The sequence below is a fragment of the Heteronotia binoei genome, chromosome 6 (genome assembly GCF_032191835.1).
Source record: "Heteronotia binoei isolate CCM8104 ecotype False Entrance Well chromosome 6, APGP_CSIRO_Hbin_v1, whole genome shotgun sequence".
Classification (NCBI taxonomy): Eukaryota; Metazoa; Chordata; class Lepidosauria; order Squamata; family Gekkonidae; genus Heteronotia; species Heteronotia binoei.
Genome location: NC_083228.1, coordinates 90,343,588 through 90,366,566, shown reverse-complemented (window position 1 = coordinate 90,366,566; position 22,979 = coordinate 90,343,588). Strand labels below are relative to the sequence as shown.

General features: G+C 42.6%; 1 protein-coding gene across 1 annotated transcript in view; it reads left to right on the top strand.

The window, feature by feature from the left end:
* The window catches only part of LOC132574045 (glypican-5-like), a 704,341-nt gene extending 682,940 nt beyond the window's left edge, over positions 1-21,401 (top strand). Inside the window, exon 9 of the mRNA XM_060242150.1 lies at positions 19,592-21,401. Coding sequence (XP_060098133.1) covers positions 19,592-19,785 — 194 coding nt within the window. The 3' untranslated portion in view covers positions 19,786-21,401. The remainder of the gene's footprint in view (positions 1-19,591) is intronic.
* Positions 21,402-22,979: the final 1,578 nt, after the last annotated feature.

The window sequence follows — 22,979 nt, the reverse complement described above, 5'->3', positions numbered from 1 at the left end:
CAGGAACGGAGGCAGATTTCAATGAAAGATTACAGATTTTTGTTAGAAGATCCACAAGTTCAACTTTGAGTTCTTTCAGAACTCTCGGATGTATGCCATCCGGACCCGGTGACTTATTAGTTTTTAATTTGTCTATCAGTTGTAGGACCTCCTCTTTTGTCACCTCAATCTGACTCAGGTCTTTCAACACCCCTTCCAATATTAGTGGTTCTGGGGCGGGCAAACACTTCTCATCTTCCACGGTGAAGACGGAGGCAAAAAAATGCATTCAGCTTCTCAGCCATTTCCCCATCCTCCTTCAGTAATCCTTTTACCCCATGGTCATCCAAGGGCCCCACTGCTTCCCTGGCTGGTTTCCTACTTCTAATATATTTGAAGAAATTTTTATTGTTGGTCTTTATGTTTTTTGCAATATGCTCCTCATAAAACATAAAATATGCTCCTCATAAAACATACTGTTGCACAGTTATCTAGAAACAAGAGCAGAGGCTGCTTTGTAGGCTACTTTAGAGAAGGGAAAGTCTCTTATTGTCATCATCTATATCATTTCACTAGACTGTAAGGAACCTCAGTAGATAACTTCAACATACTGGTGGATTGATATGGGAGAACATTAAGTACCTGGGACCAGGGCCATTGAGAACTTTTAAAAATGATCACCAAATTGAACTGTATTTACTTGGTAATTTTTATGACTAAGACATTAGAATGTAATTCCATTCTGTTAGGAGACATGTTTATATCCTATAGCAGCTATAACCCAAATGTTTCTAATTCCTTAGCCCTTTGGGAAAATCTTCCGGCTAGCCATCATTTACACATTTATTCATCATTAGCCATGACTGGAACTTGTCTTCATCCTTTAAAATATCCTGGGTATTCCCATCTTCTTTTATGATTGACTTTTAAGATTAGGAACTACAAAAACCTTTGATGAACCTTAGCATTTCTGATGGAAATGCTGTGTGATCCCTAGATCCTGAGGCATTTGCTTTTGAAGGTAATCAGGTGAGTTTCTGTAACTTTGGCACAGTTTCCTTCATATTAAATTTTTTGATGAAGTCTTCTTTGACAGCATACATTTAATAATTGCTTGTGTGCTTAAGATAACATCTTTACTGTCCTTAGTCCTTTGAAAGTTACTATCTCTAGGTGATAAGAGAACCATAAGCTCTGCTATCTTGAGTAAGAAAAAGGTGTTTGATATCTCCAAAAGCATTCTCGTCTTTGTACAGGTTACATTGAATTTTGTCAGAAGGCAAGTTTATCTAGTAGAGGAAGTAATTTGAACATGCTGAGGTCACGTTACCAAATTATATTTGGAAAAGGCTTTATTTTTAGAAGGTGTTATAAATATAGAAGAAGAAGAGTTGGTTTTTATATCCCACTTTTCTCTACCTTGTAAGAGCCCTGTGGCGCAGAGTGGTAAAGCTGCAGTATTGTAGTAGGAGCCCTCTGCTCATGACCTGAGTTCGATTCCAGTGGAAGCTGGTTCAGGTAGCCGGCTCCAGGTTGACTCAGCCTTCCATCCTTCCAAGGTCGGTAAAATGAGTACCCAGCTTGCTGGGGGGGGGGGGAAGTGTAATGATCAGAGTCAGAAACGACTGGTGCTTGCACAGGGGACATTTCCTTTCCTTTCTCTACCTTAAGGAGTCTCAAAGTGGCTTACATTCACATTCCCTTCCTCTCCCCACAACAGGCATCTTACAAGGTAAGTGAGGCTGAGAGAGTTCTGACAGAACTGTGACTGGCCCAAGGTCACCAACCAGGCTTCATCTCGAGGAGTGGGGGATCAAATCCAGTTCTCCAGATTAGAATCTGCCACTCTTAATGACTGTGCAATGCTTTTACACAGGTATTATTAACTAGCAATTATTATGATGGGTTCAGTGGTGATCCAGCCTAACACGTTTTGAAAATCACACGCACACACTTTTTGTTTAAAAGGTATTTATTTATCCTCCCTGCCCCCCCCCCAAAAGTATCTGAAAGACCAAAGGCAAATTTATAATATAAAAAGACAAAACTTGTATTTCCAAATGTATCTTTGGGTCTAGCTCAGTCCTGAGTCCTTGAGATGAAATAGCAACTGGCTATTGACTGAAAAATAACATTTTTCTTGCTGAATTACAACAGTGCAAAATCGCTGTAAATCTTCCAAAAGCATATGCTTCTGAAAAATGAAGTAAGACACAACAAAACATATACATTAACATAACAAGTGTATCTGAGCCTTCAGTGCATTTCTGTGGTGTTGCCTCATCCTGTCCATGTCTAAAGCAACAGGGCTTTTTCTGTAGAAGGAACTCCTTTGCATATTAGGCTACACACACTCCTGATGTAGCCAATCCTCCAAGAGCTTACAGTAGGCCCTGTTAGAAGAGCCCTCTGAGTTCTTGGAAGATTTGCTACATCAGGAGGATGTAGACTAATATGCAAAGGAGTTCCTGCTACAAAAAAAGCCCTGAGAAGCAGGATGCAATGGGCAAATTTCCCCCCCTGACACCCATGTCCTAAGCACAGCACTTCACTTTTCCCAGAGGAGTGAATGTCAACCACTTATCATAGAGGAAGGTATGCACTCAGAGACACCATTAGAGCAGGGGCTCAAAGGAAATTCTCTCGCTCTTGGTGAAGCACCTGTGTATGTATAGTGCTTTTGAATTGATTCTTGCCTTTGGGGTTGCATTATGACCAAAGATAGCATTCACAGGTCAGTGATAATAATAGCCTCTGGGAGAAGGTTTGCCTGAGTTTCAGTACTATATTCTCCCAGGTATTCACTTCTGATGCGTCTGATATTTAAGAGAGGAAACTTCTTCCTTTCTTGTCTCACAGATAATTCCCATCAAAGATGAATAAAACATTGCATGCCTACTAAGCTGAGCTTAGGTTTCTTCAGTGAAAGAATGGCCCTGCCTGATATACTTTATCAAACATCATGTATTTAATTTTTAAACAGAGGCTTACAAAATGCCCTGTTTGCACATCTAACCTTCTCCCTTTCCAATTCTAAGTAGCTGTGCATACCTTTACATGGAACCATCTTCCCTATGAAACCACAGTAAAAGAGGAAATTAACACTGTAGTCCTTTTCCCTGGAAAGGTTAACAGCAGATTTACCTAATGTATTATTTAACACTTGTTATGTTAGTGCATTAAGCAGTCAGGACTGAGGGGGAGGCTTTTAAAAGCCTAGAGCTTTTCTTTTATATATTTCTATAGTGTTCAGTCTTGTTGCCTTCAATATTTTGGTTAAGTCAATGCCAGAAGAAAATTAATTAATGCATTCAAACCGGCCCAATTTATAGCAGCCAATCAAGTTACAACAGCGGCTGCAGCCAAGTGAAAGAGTAGAATAGATTAAAGTGAGTGAGGTCTTTATTTAATCAGCTGACCCAAGAGAGCTGAAGTCAGCAAGCTGGGATGATATAAGAGGCAGTGGAGAAATTGTGCCTTTACCAGAGTTGAAAGGGAGACTGACAGCCTGGGAGGTGGGGGTAGATGCTTTCAGAAAACTATGTATTTCTATGATTTATTCTTAAATTTGCTTTAATGACTGCCTGAAGAATGTTCACTCTCTTTAACCATTTCATAATGCTTGGGGGAGGGAGCATTCTAAATATTTCTTGCATGTTCTTTTTTTACTTTGAATGAGCCTCCAGTATCGGCTATCAGCAAAAGGAACCTGCATATTCTCAACTATGAAGCTGAGTCACCAGCCCTTGCCTTGTTTTGCCTTTCAGCCTTTTACCTGCCGCAAGCCTAGAGTACATCCTAGAAGCTATTAGTCTTCTCCAGATGAATGTTGATATTATGATAAAGCCAAGGGGAGCACTGCATTTCTTTCATGATTTATATGTCAGTGAGATTGTATTTTCAAATAAAATCAACTCATTTTTATTATCTAAGAAGAGCTTATTGATAGTTCTCTGAAACTACCGACTTGCAGACAGTGATTCTCAGGTTACATATACATTTCTGGAATCCCTGCCACCTAACGTGTCTGCCAGGAATTTGCTTCTAATGTTCAGATATTAATTTTTAGTCTTTTTAAAGGAATGATGCTTCTCAAATGGCGTAATTGTGTCTTAGTTTTTGGAACAATCATGGGTAGCAATTGTTTATATTCAGGATGAGGGAACGGTTCTTACTGTATTTCTTCGTTGATCTATTTATATTTTTGTGGATGCTTATAGTTCCCTGTTTTTATAGGTGGTTTTAAAGATTTATTTGTATCGTATACGGATGTTGGTGGTTTTTAAACCCAATGTATATGGTTTATTTATTTATTCATTTACAGTCCGCCTTTCTTATTAAGATTCAAGGCAGATTACAAAGTTTAGTAATGCAATAGGAAAAATACAAGACATGTGAGAACCACTGTAATTAGAATGCATTATGTTACAAACAATTCAATAAAACAGTATAGAATATGAATAAGAACTGAATTACAGAACTTAGAAAACAATGCAAAAACACAAGAAACCACATTGTAGAGAATTGCACTCCACATTGGGCGTGGTTTCAGATGCCTCTCCGCATATCACATCTCATGCAATCACACCTTCTATTGTCACTTGCCTGCTAGTGTCATTTGGCACCTGAAATCACTCCAGTTTCCAATATGGACAGATGAAGTCACATTCTAGCTGTAACCATAAAAAGTGAGCAGTGACTCATGAAAGCTCATACCGTACCACAAAATTAGTTAGTCTTTAAGGTGTTACTGGACACTTCATCTTTTCTGCTGCTACAGACAAACTAACACAGCTACTCATCTTGATCTGTCCACATTGGGCTACATCATGCAATGGAGAGTTGGGGAGAGTACAAAGTCCCACATTCATTCTAAGAAGTTTCTCTATCCATATAAGGGCAGGAAGCAGATAAATTAATTGCTCTCAAACATCTTTATCCTGTTGATGGCTTTCTCAAGCACCCATTTATTTAAGGCTTGCTTATGCAAATACTTCAAGTTCTAGCTAGCAGAGAATAGTCAAAGGACCATGTCACTCCCTGTCAAAAATGTTGCACATAGGAGGTGACAGAGACTTGCTGGATTGTATTTCTTCCTGAGAAGGACAGGAAGAGAAGAACTGACCCAAGGTGGGATGGGAAAGAAAGGTAATAGAATTCCTAGAGACAAGGTTCATTTTTGCCCTCCAAGACCTTAGCCTTCCCAGCTAGCATCACCTGTGTCTTGTCAGGATTCAGTTTCAGCTTTTCTACCTTAAACCATGTGTGGAGAAATGCCTTGCCTCCTGGAGAGGTGGCAAGCTGGGTTCTGTCTCTGGGCTCAGAGAAAAGCAGGAAGAGAGGGGAGGAAGATAGCAGCATTACAGCATCACCTGGGCTACCTCTTAAGAGATGCTAATACTTGAAGAGACAATGGACATCCTTCTCCTCCAGGCAGGAAACAGAATGGGGAGGGCATTGGGCTAGAGCAGCCCCAGACCATCTCCAGGAATGAGCTGGGGATTTCCCAGAATGCCTCCCAGAAAAGAGGCTTCCTGGGGACAACAGGAAAAGAAGCCTAAACCTGGGCGGACCAGGTAACAAGGGGTGAAGAGTGATGTAAAGTGGGTGGAGTCAGGGGATTAACAAAAGTGCTTGCTCTGAAGAGCACAGGCTCTTCTCTCTTGGAGCTGGACCTTGGAAGACGACTGCTACCTTCCAGCCAGCAGACATATTTGACCATGTGGCTGGGCCTGGCTGGATGCAGGAAGCCTGAAGCAATGAAGTATCATTAGAAGATTTTGTAACTTACTAAGCTTAGAGGTGCCTGCTCCGCTTAAACATCTGGTAGGGCAAGTTTTTAAATCAGCGACAGAAGGATACGTTTCAAACCAACTTTTATTTGACCTTCTGGTTGCTGATCGTGTGCTATGCTAGAATTATGCTTGTAACTTTTCACTTTTTTAAAATAAACCTTTTACTATTTTGCAGGCTAGCAGTAAAGCTCTGTACCACATAGTTCCCCAATCACCTTAGACCATGCTACTGTAAGAAGGGGGAAGGCATGCAATTGGCAAGGGTGCCAATCCTCCAGGGGTCTCCTAAAGAAGGACATTGGTCTCTGTGATAACCAGGTGCTGGGTAACAGAGGACCTCAAGGCCAGGCCTCAGAACTGGAAAGTGGGATTGGGAGTCCTGTTCCTCTGAGTCAGGAACCCCTAAATTGAGCAGGTGGTGGCTGCACACCCTAGTGGCAGGAGGAAGAATAGCTCCCTCCAGGAGTTTGCAACCCAAGAGGGAGCTGACAGGACTGGGTCTGAAGGTCAAATCAGGCCAGTTCCATCACACTATGTAACAAAGCAACCCCATGTAACCCCAGCAACCACTCACTGGATCAGGACCTCTGGGCATTTTGGGCAAAGAAATGTATATCTGGGAATCATCAGCATATCAATGAACATATTGAATGAGACCTTACCACAGAGGCTCAGTGTAAAAAAATAAGTCCAAGTTATGTCCTTTTTTGTGTGTTGGGCCTCCCACAACCCAAGTGTGGATACAAAATCCTGAACTAGTCCAGATAAAATTACCCTCAAAATGAATAGTGAAGTTCCCCAGATCTATCACCAAGCCCAATACCACCCAAGCACCAAGTCTAATATCACCCCTGCTAGGTCAGACAAGGCATCCACTGGACAGGGTTGCCAGTCCCCCAGTCCAGGCAGGGGTTCCCCTAATTTGGGGGGCTCCAATCTGCCAGCTGGCCAGAGGGGGAAGCCTCACCCCTAAACAGCCCCTCTTATGTTGGTGTCATCGGTGTCCATGTCACACATGGACGCTCTAGCATTTTGGCCAAAACTTTATGGCCAGTATGATGACATCACTTCCCAGTGATGTAATCACTTCACATGCAGGAACATCCCAGAATGCACCCAGGAGCCCAACACCAGAAGCAAAGTAAGACCTGGCAACCCTATCATTGGAGCTAGTGACTAGTAAGCAAGGAGAATATTCATTCCATCTCTGGATCCTAACATAAGGAAGAAACCAGCAATGCCATTTATAGTTTGCAAAACATGAAAGAGTTCTTTTGGATGAGCTGCCACCCCCTTCCCCAGCCTTCAGTTTGGGGTTGATGAAGGACTGCATAGTCAAGTAAGATTAACTGGGGCAAATACAACCCACCTTTTTCTTCCAGTCAGATTTCAGTCACTCAGCATACACAATATATACAATATCTTATATAATACTAATTTATTTATGCACAAATTACATTTAAAAATGCATACATTTTATGGGGGAAGGTTGGTGAGAAAAATATAGGAAAATAATGGGATTTTGCTCATGGGAGAAGTGAAACCTAGGGATTTTGATGTCAAAACAGTAAGGAGGAACAATTTTATTTATTTGTCTGTCCCTGGAGACTCAAAGTGTTTTGTAGTGTTCTCCCCTTCATTCTTAAATCAACCTAGTTTATATTTATTGCTTAAGTTCTGAGGTTTTCTGTTGGTAGACTAGAAGTGTAGGGTGGCTGTACAAAAACAGTAACAAATCTTGATTCAGTGTATATATTTTAATATAACTGAGGCATGCATGTGGCAAAGAAATTAGTTCAGCCACTGCAAATTCCATAGACACATACATCCAACAAAAATTACATGTTTGTGTTTACTGTTGTTCATTCAACTGAAGGCTAGTTTGTGATCTAATGTAAAGATTTGAAAAGCACTCCTTGCTTTACAGTTTTGATATGCATTCAGTTTATAAAGAGCCATCACTTAAACATAATTCTATACAACACAGATGTCAACAAAATAATTTGACCTTTCATCATACAGGCATGATGAGATTAATGATCTGTGACTGAATTTATTTTGCAAAAGATCTCAATTTTTTTCTGTCAGTAGTTTGGCCTAGCATAATGTTTGTCACTGACCAGATGACTTTTTGAAGTTATCCTATGAACCTAAATATGGTAAACAGTTAAACTAGACGTGGTTATCCTATAGGATCTTCGATTGTTGATCTTAAGTTCGTATTAAAAACTTATCACTTTATAGATTGAAAAATGCTATCAGCCACAGTGTATTAGATGATGGCTTTCCTAAATTATTGATTTCTATGTTTTTATTGGCCAAAATATCATTGTTTATGTATAAATAAACCATTGTAGTATTTCTATCTTAGCTTACCTTTTTATGTTTGTTTTTATGTTTGTTGTTTTTAATGTTCATTTTCTATGTGTGTTTATATATAAACAATAAAGTATATTATTATATTAAGAAAAATATTAAGGAAAACTTATCACAAGATTATCTATTAAAATGCATTTGGTTGTCTACATCTGACCTAACTTTGTTACAGAATTATTTTAATTATTTTGTCATAACTTTTCTATGTGTATTAATGTTTTAATGGTTATGTTTAATTGGTAATAATTTATCATTTTTTACTTTGTAAGCTGCCTCAAACAGGTTATCTGGAAAGGTGGCATATGTATTTTTTAAATAAATAAATGACTTTTGATTCCTACAAAATGCATTCTATGGGCACCAAAGTCTGTGCTAGAACTATATCAAGAAAACAAGTTATGAGGATTCACTATCTGATATGATAGGAAATGCAGAGCCAAAATGATTAGATAAAAAAAGGTCTTCATTTGAAAAAATTCCATGTCAAAAGAAGAAAGAGCTGAAAGTCATCAAAAATTAATGTCGCAAATGGGAGAAGCTGAGCAGAACCTTAAAAAGCACCCTACAAAGCATGAATTTCAAAAAAAGGTGAGAGAAATGCAGCATAAAATGAATCTAATTCTTATGGGAGAAGTGGAGATTAAATTAAGATATGCTAAACAAAACTTTTTTGAGCATGCTAATAAACCAGGAAGATGGTTGGCATATACGATGAGAAAGGAGAAGGCTAAAAGAATAATTGCAACACTGAGAGATGAGAACAATAAGGAGAAATCCCAAAAACAAGAAATACGACAAATTGTAGAACAATTTTATAAAAAATTATATGAAGACAAGCAAGTTGATAAAGCAAACCTAGAAGAGTACCTTAAACGAAACAACCTTAACAAGTTTACAGAAGAGCAACAAAAAATTTTGAATGAACCTATAACAATAAGGGAACTTGGAGAGGCATTAACTGCTCAAAAGAATGGCAATCACCAGGACCAGATGGTTTACCAGCTGAGTTTTATAAAGCCTATGAAGAATCCTTACTTTTACCATACAAACACATCATTGAAAAGATACAGGAAGAAGGTCAAATTCCAAATTCATGGCAAGAGGCTACGATATCTCTGATTAAAAAAAAAAATTATCTGAAAGATATTAAAAATTATCGTCCAATTTCTCTTTTAAATGTGGATTATAAAATCTTTGCTGCAATATTGGCACAACGGTTTAAGAAAGTTTTGCAATTTATAATACATAATGACCAAGCACGATTCTTGCCTAAAAGATATTTGAAAGACAATGTCAGAACAGTTTGTGACATTTTAGAATACTATGAAGCCCATCCAGAGAAACAATTGGCTTTAATCTGCCTAGATGCAAAGAAGGCCTTTGACTATCTTCGCTGGCAGTTCATGCTACAGCAATTGAAAAGTATAGAATGTAGGGAAAATTTTTTGAGAATAGGAGGAGCGATATACTCCCTACAAAAAGCTAAGGTGACAGTGAATGGCGAATTAATGGAAAGAATTAATATACAAAAAGGTACAAGACAAGGCTGCCCACTGTCACCTCTACTTTTTATTTTATCACTAGAGATACTTAACAATCAAATAAGAGAAGACACAAGTATAAAGGGAGCCGTGATAAAAGATGAACAATATAAACTTAGAGCTTTTGCTGATGACTTAGTTTTTATATTAGAACAACCGATGGACAGGTTAAACAAGATTAAACAATTTGGTTGTTGGGCAGGACTAAAGATTAACTATTATAAAACAAAATTTCTGACCAAAAACATGACAGCAGAACAAATCTAGGCATTTCAGCAAATTCAGGATTTCTTTATGAAAAAAGAATCAGATATTTAGGGGTGGTGATTTCAAATAGATGCAGCAATCTGAAAGCAGACAGCTATGATAAACGTCTTAAAGAATCTGGGGCTTGCAGCCTGCAGCATAGCTGCTAGGCTGCTTTAGTCCGGTTTGCCACCCTGGGAGGGAGGAGTCAAGGTTCGCCAGGTTGGGCGTGCAATGTTGGGGGCGGGGTCTGGCCGTTTTAACAGCTAGCTCCCAGCTCCCTGCTGTCAGTCCTTTGGAAGATCGAGAGGAGCTCCTGGGTCTCGTGAGGAAGGCTTCTGTGGTCGCATCGGGTTTGGCGTCAGGAGGCGTTGTGGCGGCAGCAGTATCGTCGGGGGATCAGTGAAGATGTCGGAGGAGTCTGCCTGGCTGAGTTTGCCTGGGGCTGGGGTGTCTGCATGGGGCCTGGGCTGTTGTTGGTCGCCATTTTGCGTGGGGGCCTAGAGAGATCTTCCTTAGTCCTTGTTTGGGGGTTGGGGGAGGCTTGAGTCCCAGGTGTGCGGTGGTGCTGGTGGCTGCCCTCAGGGATTTCTGCAGGCGCTGGAAGAGTTTGCTTGGCTTAGTTTGCCTTGGCCTGGTGTGTCTGCGTTGGGCCCTGGGGTATCATTAGGCGCCATTTTGTGTGGGAGCCTGGTGTGGTCATCCTTCGTCCTTGTTTGAGGGTTGGGGGAGGCTTGAGTCCCAGGTGTGCTGGGTTGCTGGTGGCTGCCTTCTTAGGAGAAAAAGGGAGTGGAGTTTACCTTTTTAAGCCCCTTGGCGGGGTGTTGATTGCCAGTGTAAAGGGCTGCCATTGCAGAGGGCATTGGTGGGTGGCCATTTTAAGGCCCTTCTTTGTGAAGGAGGGTAGTGATAAAAGCACTAGAGCGGCCATTTTCAGTTCCTTTTCCCTGCTTAGGGGGAGGCAGCCATTTTAGGTGGCATTTGGAGGAGGCCATTTTGTAGTTTCTTCTCCTTCTGTAATAATGGCAGGAGGTAAAGGGTCGGGTAAGCCCCAGGGTAAAAAGCCAGTGCCTAGGGCACCCAGGGTGCCTGCTAAGAGGCCACCACCCCCGACATCCTCATCTGATGAGGAGGGTGATGTAGCAGTGGATGCTAGTATTATTAGTTGGTTGAGGGCTTTGGAGCAGGCGTCAGGTATCCCTTCCCCAGGAGGGGTAGAGGGGTTTAATGCCTCTAAGAAGGGTAGGCAGGCTAATATACTTACCAGCTTGTCTATTCTTGAGGGCAGGTCTGGTGGAGTGCTGCCTGGCAGGGATCCTGGCCTCGGTGGTCCTGAGTTGCGTAGGGTGGCAACAGCTGGAGGATCGGGAAGTGGTTTGCCATTGGTGCCTTCTGGATTTGGAGGTAGGTCTGGTGATAATTGGCAGGCTAGTGCGAGGCAAGTTTGGCATTAGGGGCTGGGCAAGGTACTTCTGCTGTGAGTTTGGGGGTGCCTGCTTCTTTGGGAGCTGGTTCATTCCCGAATTGGGTCTGGGCTAACAGACAAGGTAGTACTTGGGCTTATCGGGGGGCTGGGCATCTGGGCTTGGCAGGTTCCCTCATGGGTGCCCCTTCCCCTTATGGGATGGTTCCTTTTACATCTTTGCCCTTTGGGGATGTTGCCTTGCTGTTAGGGGACCACTTGCTTCCCGCAACCAGGGAGAAAATCCCGAAAGGGGAGTATGTGGACATTTTTTCTCTGCTCTTTCGAGAGTTGGAAAAAAAAAGATAAGGAGGAGCTGGATGAGAAGGAGAAATTGAAAAAACGGAAAGTAGACAGGACCTGGGCAAATTGGCTGCGGGGTTTTGTATTTATGCTGTGGTGGGCAGCTGCCCTTTTTCAATATTTAGATAAAATTTATAAGGGATACACGGCATTTAGTGGCCCTACTTGGTTGCAATACAATCAGGAGTTTCAGATGAGGGCTGCCTTGTATTCGTCACTTCAGTGGGACTGTAGCTGCAGGTCATGTCCCCGGCTAGGCCTAATTTGGGTGATGGCTCTGATAGCGGTCACCTGGTGAGTAGGTCAGTGGCTTCCTCTTCGGCTTCATCCAGCTCTCCCTGCGGTTCAGTGGGGCAGGTGGTTCAACCCCGCTTGCTGTGCTGGGAATTTGGCTCTTCGGGAGTGTGTAACAGGAAGGCTTGCCAGTTCAAGCACGAATGCCCCATGTGTGGTGGGTCACTCTCCTTTTATAGCTGCCCCAGAGCGTGGGGACGTAAAAATGCAAAGAAGCCTGGTGGGGGTGGTGGATCCTATCCAGCTAAGAAAGGGACCTAGCCCGATAAGGGTGGGGCCTCTTGAGCATTGGCTGTTGAGGTATCCTCAAAGGGCTGACAGTTTGTATTTGTTGGAAGGTTTTAAAGTTGGTTTTAGGATCCCTTTTCAGGAGCCTCGGGTTCCATTTATGTCCAGGAACCTTAAGTCAGTTAAGGTTTGGAACAGGTTGTTAGAGACAAGATCGCCAAGGAGTTGGCGAAGGGTAGGATCTTGGGTCCTTTTTCACATCCTCCAGTGGGTACTCTTAGGGTTTCGCCATTAGATGTGGTGCCAAAAAAGGCGCCTGGTGAATTTCGTTTGATTCACCATCTCTCCTTTCCCTGAGGAAAGTCTATGAATGATGGGATTCCTGAACATTTATACTCAGTTAGGTATACTAGCTTCGACCAGGCTGTGGTCGTGGTGAGACGCTGCGGGGTGGGCACAGAGTAGGCAAAATGCAATATTAAATCTGCATTTCGCCTTCTGTCAGTGCATCCCGATTATTTTGAGCTTTTGGGGTTTTCTTTTGAAGGCCAATTTTACATGGATAGAGCATTGCCAATGGGCTGCTTTGTATCATGTTCTACTTTTGAGTGCTTCAGCACATTTTTGGAATGGGCTGTGCGGGAGAAAGTAGGTTTACAGGATGTTGTTCATTATTTGGACGACTACCTTTTCGTGGGTCCCAAGGGGACTGGGCATTGTGGGAAGCTCCTGTCAGGCTTTATTGAGCTGGCAGCGGAGCTTGGGGTCCCTTTGGCCCCTGAGAAAATGGAAGGTCCGGCCCAAAAGCTGACCTTTTGGGGGATTGAGATTGATACTGTTGCTCAGCTGTCTAGGGTACCTCTCCAGAAGATAGTTGAATTGAGGGGTAGGATTTTTGCCTTTCTGCTTTAAAAGGTTACCTTGCTGGAATTGCAACAGCTAGTGGGGCACCTCAACTTTGCGTGCAAAGTGGTTCCTCCGGGGAGGGCTTTTCTTAGAAGGCTCTGTGATGCTATGGCAGGGTTACGCTTGCCACAGCATAGAACTCGAGTTACCTGCAGCATGAGGGATGATTTGAGGGTTTGGCAAGGATTTTTGGAGTCCTTTAATGGAGTCTGTTTTTGGAGAGAAGACATGAGGCTTGAAGCTGAGCTCCAGGTCATGTCTGATGCTGCTGGGTCTTTGGATTTTGGAGTCTATTTCCGCGGACATTGGTGCGCTGATAGTTGGCCAGACTCCTGGGGGCAGGTAGGTGTGAACCGAGATCTTACGTTTCTCGAGTTCTTTCCCATTTTAGTCATGGTTTGGCTGTGGGGGAAGGATATGGCCAATCACACAGTTCATTTTTGGTGTGATAATATGGCGGTAGTCCATGTCATTAATTCCCTTTCATCCAAATCCCAACGGGTTATGAGGTTGGTGAGGGCCTTCACTCTGCATTGTTTGCAGCTTAATATTTTGTTTTTAGTGAAGCATGTTACTGGGGTGAGTAACAGGGTGGCTGACGCTCTATCTCGTAAACAGATGGAGAAGTTTCGTCAGCTGGCCCCAGATGCCGACAGAGAGGCAGTGCCAATGCCCCAGGAGCTATGGCTGATTGGAGAGCTGAGGCCTGCAGAGCAATAGGCCTAGCCATTGCGCCTAGCACCAGGAAGTCTTACGAACGGGCTGTGCGGCAGTTTGGAGACTTTAGGGCTGAGGTAGGATATCGCATGGTTTGGCCCCTCCCGGTGAAGCAGTTGCTCCATTACTGTGTTTCACTTCGAGGTAAGGGATTGGCCATGTGATCCATTAGGGGGCGCCTGTCTGCATTGGCTTTTGCTAGTAAGGTGCTGGGTTATAGGGAGGAAACAGCTGATTTTCATATTCGAAAGATGCTGGAAGGGTGGGCCAGACAGGCTGGACCCAGGATAGATACGCGGAATCCTATGTCTCCGTCGATTCTGCGTGGCTTGAAGGGGATTTGAGACGTGGTGTGTGCTTCTTTTGAAGCATGTTTGTTTCATGCCGCATCTTTAGTAGCCTTTTTCGGGGCTCTTAGAGTCAGCGAACTGGTGGCACAGTTCAGAAACGATGATTCTGGTAAGGCTCTGTTATTAAGGGACCTGGAACTGTCTGGGGGAAAGGCGGTGATTACTGTCCGTCGCTCTAAGACAGATCAGTTGCAAAAGGGTACCGTACCTGAGCTGGGTAGTTGTTCAGAGCTTGAGCTGTGTCCAGTGGCTGCACTGGCTGCTTATTTGGCTGTTCGGGGGCTCAAGGATGGGTTTTTATTTTGCCATTGTGAGGGTAGCCCGTTGACAAAGCATCAGTTTTGGGTGGTGACGTCACGGGCTTTAGGGTGCGGTTTGGAACCCACTCCTTTAGAATTGGAGCAGCTTCAATGGCTGCTGCTATGGGGTACCCGTCCTCTTCCATTCAGCGCTTGGGCCATTGGCGTTCATCGGCCTACAAGTCTACAACCTTTTCTCAGGCCTTAATTGATTTATTGTTGGATGGTTAGTGGTTCTGTTCTTGTTTAACTGTTTTTTCTCTTTAGATGCTGTTGCTCCTGGCCAGAGGAGCCGAGTTCTCGTCTGTGGCCATAGCCACGTGTTTTGGGCCGCTCACCAGGCGCGGAGAACTTCTGTCGGCTCTCAGCTGGGACTCAGCCAACATGTTTGTATTGAATGGCGGGGGCGCCGGGGCCTTCAGTGGCCGGGCCTGCTGCCTTTGTTACTTCAAGATAGTGTGGGTCCTCCTCAGGTTTAATTGTTCACCTGGGAGGTAATGATCTGGGACTCTTAAAGGGCAAGGCCTTAGTTTGGTAGGCCCGTGATGATTTTCAGCACATTAGGGAGCAATGGCCTGGGTCCATCATAATGTGGTCAGCCATGCTGCCCCGCCGGGTTTGGCGCTGTGCTTGGGACCCTGCAGCTATTGAGAGGGCCCGGTATAAGGCTAATAAGGAGATTAAGAAGGTGTTAGAAAGGGGATTGGGCCACTATCTGCCCCATCCGGACATTTCGCCAAAATTTCCTGACCTCTACAGAGGGGATGGGGTGCATCTCTCAGAAAAGGGCAATATGCTTTTCCTGAGAGATTTGCGGCAAGATTTGCGGGTGGCTTTGGGCCTCCCTGTGGGCGCAAAGCCCCAAGTAGAAACTTGGCCTTAGTAGTGGCAGGTTTGGGGGGTTTAGGGCACTATGTGGCTAGGGGAGGACTGTGAAGCATCCCCCTTTTGGGGAATTAGAGGTCTGGCATGATCAACGTTGGGGTTTGGAGACCCAGGTTTGGAGAATGCAGACCATCCTGGAGGCTCGACTAGAGGGTGCCTTTCCGTCGAGACATGCATCGGGGTTTGGGCCCTCTGGGGCGTGCCTCCCTGCTGGGCCTGCCTGGAGGGAGCTGAGTCACTCAGCTCCGGCTGGGGGCTGGGTCTCTTGCCCACTATTGGCATGGGAGCGGTCACGGTGACCCCTAGCCCTGGCCAGGCTGCTGGTTGGGTGCCCTTGCCATTTATTTTGATATTTAATAAAGTGGCCCAATTTTGTACCAATGCATTGTGTCTGACTCTTTATTCCAACCTTGGGGGGCAATCTGAGGCTTGCAGCCTGCAGCATAGCTGCTAGGCTGCTATAGCCCGGTTTGCCTCCCTGGGAGGGAGGAGTCAGGGTTCGCCCATTTGGGCGCGCAATGTTAGGGGCGGGGTCTGGCTGTTTTGGCTAGCTCCCCACTCCCTGCTGTCAGTCCTTTGGAAGATCAGCCCTCCCTCCTGCCCTGTCTGTTATGTAGCCGTTTGCTGGTTGCCTCATTTGGGGAGCCGGGTCGGAATTTTTTACGCCCCAGCTGATTGGCTGTTGCTGAGGGTGTGTTTTTTGCCTACCTTGCATAGCGGTACAGTGGATTGTGGAATTGGCTATCGGGAGGTGCTGTTAAATAGGTGGTCACTTTAGTTGGCAGGTTTTTGTGGTTTAGGGCACTATGCGGCTAGGGGAGGACTGTGAAGCATCCCCCTTTTGGGGAATTAGGGGTCTGGCATGATCAACCTTGGGGTTTGGAGACCCGGGTTTGGAGAATGCAGACCGTCCTGGAGGCTCGACTAGAGGGTGCCTTTCCGTCGAGACGTTCGTCTGGGTTTGGGCCCTCTGGTGCGTGCCTCCCTGCTGGGCCTGCCTGGAGGGAGCTGAGTCACTCAGCTCCGGCTGGGGGCTGGGTCTCTCGCCCACTAATGGCAGGGGAGCGGTCACGGTGACCCCTAGCCCTAGCCAGACTGCTGGTTGGGTGCCCTTGCCGTTTATTTTGATATTTAATAAAGTGGCCCAATTTTATACCAATGCATTGTGTCTGACTCTTTATTCTGACCTTGGGGGGCAAATTAGAAATGACCTGGAAAAATGGCATGATCTGAATTTATCCTTAATTGGAAGAATTGCCCTGATAAAAATGAATGTCTTACCAAGGCTACTATTTCTCTTTCAAACTATTCCAGTATTTTTAAATAGTGGGTTTTTTCAAGAGTTAAATAAGATTGTCGTTAAATATGTGTGGCAAGGTAAAAAATCCAGAAATAAATTAAAAACCTTGCAGGACTCCAAATTAAGAGCAGGTATGGGTCTCCCAGATTGGCAATTGTATTACAAAGCATCTGTAGTGATGTGGATAAGAGACTGGATACTGTTGAAAGATAAGAGACAATTGCTATTAGAAGGACATGATCTGACTGTGGGTTGGCATGCGTATTTGTGGTATCAAAGACTATAAGGCCACTCTTATTTCAAGGATCATTTGTTTAGGAAATCTTTATACCAAACTTGGGTATGGTTGAAGCCTAAAATTTGCCTAAAAGTGCCAAGATGGGTTTCGCCAGTAGAAGCATTTACTCACCCAAATCTTGTAAAAGCAAATCAAAATTATAGGTATGAGGACTTGTTGGGAAAAGAAAATCAATTGAAATCTATAGAAGAACTGGAAAGTATGGATATTAAAATGAATTGGTGGATGAGAATGCAAGTTGAATCTAGATATGCCAAAGACAAGGTGTCAGGCTTTATGAGTGAACAATACCTATTTGACAAAATTCTTTTGGGTCCACAAGAAAAGCTAATCTCTAAACTGTATGCATAGCTGGTCTTGAGGACAAAAGAAGATTGAGGAAGAATCGCACTGCTACGGCGCCAGCCCTAAATCAGACTTTTCCCTGCAGCCGCTGCAGCCGGACCTGCCTGTCCCACATTGGTCTTGTCAGCCACCAGCGAGCCTGCAGCAGACGTGGACTATTGCACCCTTCTTAAATCTTCGTTCGTGAAGCCAAGCCGAGAGAGAGAGATGCCTATTTACTCCAAATGAAGACACAAGATGAAGTTGTAAAGGATTGTATGGTCCAATGGGCAAAATCTTTGGTTATAACATTACACTAGAACAGTGGGAAAGACTGTGGAAATTTAATGTAAAACTAACTAGGTCAGTGATTTTCAAAGAAAACCTTTATGTTCTACAGGTGGTACTTGACTCCACAGAAATTGAGCAGGATTTATTCCAATATGTCTAACAAATGTTGGAAATGCACCAAACAAGTTGGGTCTTTTTACCATATGTGGTGGACATGTGAAGTGGTGAAATGCTATTGGAAAATGGTACGTGAAATGTTGCAAAAGATTATGAAAACACAGATTCATTTCAAACCAGAACTTTTTTTATTAAACATATTTCCAGAGGACTATTCTAAAGAAATGAGACATATGCTGGCACACTTCAATACAGCAGCTAGAATCCTTTTGGCACAGAAATGGAAATGTTAGGAAATTCCTTCAAAAATGGACTTGGTGGGGAAAGTTTTGGAGACTGCAGAACTCAACTTTCTATCCCAATTGTTAGTGGGGAAATCTAAAGAAGATGTGAGAAAAAATTGGATGAAATTTTATGTTTGGTTGGATTCTCAAGACTCTTAAGATTCTCTGGTGTGATCTGATTTCTCTTTCTCTTGCCCTGTGTATATAACATAAAATTCAATTATAAGCAAACTTTAAATCCAATTAGGGGCAATTGAGGATATTCTAAAGGAGTGAGACACATGTTGACACACTTCAACACTGTACTAGAATGAAATCTTATGTTTGGTTGGATGCGCAAGACTTTCAAGATTCTCTGGTGTGATATGATTTCCCTCTCTTTTTTTCCTGTGTTTATAACACAATATGTACCTATAAGCGAATTTTTAAATCTAATATGGAAAAATGGGAAGTTGTTAAATTTAACTAAAGATATATATTATACAATTTTAAAATGGAACATATAGATATATATTGTCTAGTTTAAAATAATAACAAGAGAAAATACTGTTAAGAAAACGTGGCAGAAATAGCGCTTTGATTTTGGAAAGTATTTGTAAAATAATACCAGAATGTAGGGTGTCTTTACCGTTCCCTTCTTTTCTGTTTCCTAATTCTCAACTTTTTGAAACTAATAAAAACTTTTGAAAATTGAAAAAATTCCATGTCCAAATTAGGCATCCTGTCATATTTGGAAATGTATAGATGACTATTCGGGGGGGGGGGGTGCGGAGAATGGAACTACATGTATGCCTTGTGTATGCATTTTTCCCTTACAGAACTCATAGCAGCTCTGAGGGAGCAATTTAGACCTGGAAGATTGTGCCAGAGACAGGGTTAAACCACTGCTTCAATGGGTGCTTTAAAGAACATTTTAGACAGGGTTGCCAACCTCCAGGTGGGGCCTGGAGATATCCCACTTTATTTCCAGCTGGCAGAGATCAGCTCCCCTGGAGAAAATGCTGCTTTGAAGTGTGGGCTCTATGGTATTGTGCCATGCTGAGGCCCTTCTCCTCCCCAAACCCGGCCCTTTCCTGGATCCACCCGCAAAGTCTCCAGGCATTTTCCAACACAGACCTGGAAACCCTAATTTTAGAGTAAACTATAAAATCCAGATAATCAACTTTAGCTGGTGCGTGGTTGTACTTGGTTCAGATTTAACATTCTCGTCTATCCATATTTACTCAGAAGTCCAAATGAGTTCACACCCAAGTAAGTGCACATTATCTTATGTAAGATTATTACAAAGTAATTTCCAAGGTGGAACACTAAAACTCACACCTTGAATAAAATTTTGTTGCTCTTAAAGGTGCCACTGAACTCAAACTTAGTTCTACTGTTCCAGAGCCAACATGGCTACCCATCTGGATGTATCTCCAGTGAGTTTAGTGAGAATTACTTCTGAGCGAACCATTTTAGTACTCTGTTGCATATCTTATTTCCAATTAATAGATTATAGCGGCAGAGGCTACAAAAGCTAGCATTTTATGATGGACGTAATCTGCTAAATCAGCAACTAATATTAAATTTCTTCTATTTTGTTTGTTTATTTTCCAGATGATCTCAGAGCCAATTCAGGAGACAGGAATGAATCTAACTCAACGGTGAAAAAGGCAGACTCCACAGACAACATTATTGTAAAATTGTCTCCTAAAGAGAACAGGGGCAATCAAGTTATGGACAATCAAGTTTCAATCACCTTGCTCTTCACTATCACAGCCCTAGCAGTTTTGTGGCACTCTTTGTTATAGCTACATTGCATTGTATTAACTGTGCAGGAATTTCTGCTCACTGTCATTTTATACCTACAGCCTTACCCAAGTGAAAACAAAGTTAAATGGCTCAGTGGTGCACTCTAGTATCATGCGGTATATTAGTAGATGTGCTAAACATTAGTCTGGGACTGGCTAACGGAAAACATCAGTGTGTTCACGATGTCTGGGGATGGTTCTTGAGAGCATCTTATCTATTCAAGATGCAAAAAGGATGAAGAATGGAACCCTGAGTAGATTAAGTTATTGTAACAGATACAATTAAGAATGTTCAAGTTGTAAATTAATATGTTGGAATTTCCCCCTTTTTACTCATTGGCTAATGGACTGTTGTCTATTTGTCTGATATTTCACATGTGTTCCTTTGAATAATCTGTTTCCAGGAGCAGTTCAATAGTAAGTTATATCTTTAGGGATCAGCCACTATATGTTAAGTGAAGTACAGCACTATTTACCAGTTGGATAAAATTCCTAAGTGGTACAAGAAGATTGTAGCATGTTTTAAATCTCTTGGTTCCCCCCCCCCCTTTAATGTTTAGAGCATAGAAAGCAATATAACAAAACATATGCTGTGTCTAATGTATTGGTATAGTTGCCTTAACTGTTTAGAAAAAAAATGTAGAAACACTTTCTGAGTTATTTTGAAACATGAAAACAGGTTTCTTTGCCCATGTATTTCATTACCATATGCTTAAGATTATGTGAATGTCTGACAAATGGGGGAGGGGAATAGCAAATGGAGTCTGTATGGTATAAGAATGGAGAACCTCATCCAGAGCCATGGGATGCACATCTGAGGAGGGAAGTGAGTGGCTGGAGTTGGTCCCTCCGTCTCATCACAAACAGATGATCAGAATCAGCACACCATCTATTTTGTGGGGAAGTGCTCTCCACAGTCCAGCAATACCCAGTTCCTCCGGCACAGTTCAGATGAGGATCTGTATTTGGATTGCTTTGACTGAACTGGGGCAAAAGTTTTTGTCTCCCAGAGAGTTAATGGTTACTTCTCTATTAAAGAGGGGTATTGTTGCACTGTAAATCTGTGAATTACAGTGTGCCCTGTACACAGAGACTATTTAATTACATGTAATGTTTTATTGTGCTATGATAGGAAAAAATAAATATGAAAGAAACATCAACTTAAAATGGGGGGATCCATTATTTGCGATTTTCTCTTTCATAAGTATGTTCATTTTCCCCATCTTATTTTGAGGGCTTTTTAATTAATAAATAAAATTAATAATTAATAAATAAAATTGGCATGTTTTACAGCATGACAAGGAATTGCAATTTCAACATTAGACGGGACAGGGCTAATATGTGTATTTTTGACAACTGTTTTTACAATGTCATTGAAAATCTATACAATACAATCTGAGTAGAATCAGCAGTGGTAACAGTCATTATGACTTTGATTTATATTTACTAGCAAAGCAAATCATTCTGAGTAGATATTTTCATGAAACAGAATATTACACTGTACAGTTTTATAAGATACAATGTAAATATTTGCCTTTAACTCGTGTGTGTGTCGTGTATGCATAAATACTATTCTTTTAGTAATTTGATTCACATAAAAGATATATTAACCCTAATGCTCTGAACCTTGTGCACAGTTATATTTAAGATCGAAATCCACAACTAGGCAGTTGCTCCTTGCTGCTGAAGTTCTGATGTGGACACATGCAAAGGCTTTCCAGTGCAATATTCAGTCCAGTGGCACATGGCTCTTCATGGGTGCAGAACATCCAGAGCTCTATGCAAGTCCTGAACCCCACCTTTAGCCACTTTATTGTGTTTGTTCTTTATTGGAGCTCTAAACACTTTGTTCCTAGTATTGTTAAGTAAGGGCATGATCTAGTAAAAGTCAAGCACTTTTACATCCTGCTTTTACAGTGGAAGAATGAAGTGTGCTTTTCAGTTTTTCCCATTTAAATTAATCGGTCTTTGAAACTTTTGCTGACATATCATATTTTTAATTTTCCAGGAGATTGATGGGAAATATGAGGTGGTAAATTGAAGAAGCTCAGAAGCAAACAGCAAATTACAGCCAGTGTTGTTGGTTTTTTAATCTCATGACCTTTTATTCATTCCACTCTGTTTGTAAAGGCTGATGTTATCTTAAGCCCTCAAAACTAATAACACCCAATTCTTGGTTGTCCCACCCAGATGGAAGAGTTAGCTGGGCATAAAAGGTATGCTACAGTATCAACATATTAAGAATTGTTTTCAGGGGTGGCCCACCCATTAGGCATACCTAGACCATTGCCTAGAGCTCCAGTTTCCCCAAGATATGGAGAGACACCAAGCCAGCCCCCCTGCAATGTTCCACAACTGACCATGTCCTTGGGGCTCTGTTGTGATGGTAGCAGCACATCACCCCACTGTTGTAGCTGGGCATCAGGCAGCCAGGAACTTTTTCTTAGTTCCCAGAGTGGTGGTTGCTGTGCCACAAGAACCCTGTTGCAACAGCTGGGTATCTTGCAGCCAAGGTCTCAGAGTTGTAGTTGCCATGTTGCTGCTGCAGCTGGGCAAAAGGACGTTGGGGGCTTCTTCATGGAATGCAGAGCAGAGAAATAGCACTTATTTTTTGGTCCATCTCTCCTCTTATTTCCCATCCAGTGGTCTACTTTTTTCTTCCCCCATCCCATATATTCAACCACCCTTTTAACTTTCTGCCTCTTTTTATCAGTCTCATTATTTTCTCAAATCGCATCCCCACAGGCCTTCTCCTGTCACTGGGAGTGGTACATATCACAGCAGGCAGCAGCCCTGGGAGCCACACATTGTCTGCCAGGACTTGCTCGTCCAGCTGCCAGGACTTGCTTGTCCAGTGCCCTGCCCCACTTCCTCATTGGAGAAGGAAGAGAAGGCCCCTGCCAGTTCTATCTGTGCCTGGCTTTGCTCACAGCTGCTCTCCACCCACCAGACTTACAGGGAAGCATCTAACTCACTACTCACCTAAGGCATCAAAATCCTTGTACTAGTCTTGCTTATTTCTTAAAAAAAGAAATATTATACAAAAATTGCAATTATACGAGAATTACAATCAATTCTGAATAAATACCAGCAATCTGAATAAATACCAACAATCTTCTCTACCCAAGCTACTTCAAACTTTGGGGCAGGAACTCTTCATTCATGGACTATCAAAAGAATACATAAACTTCTCT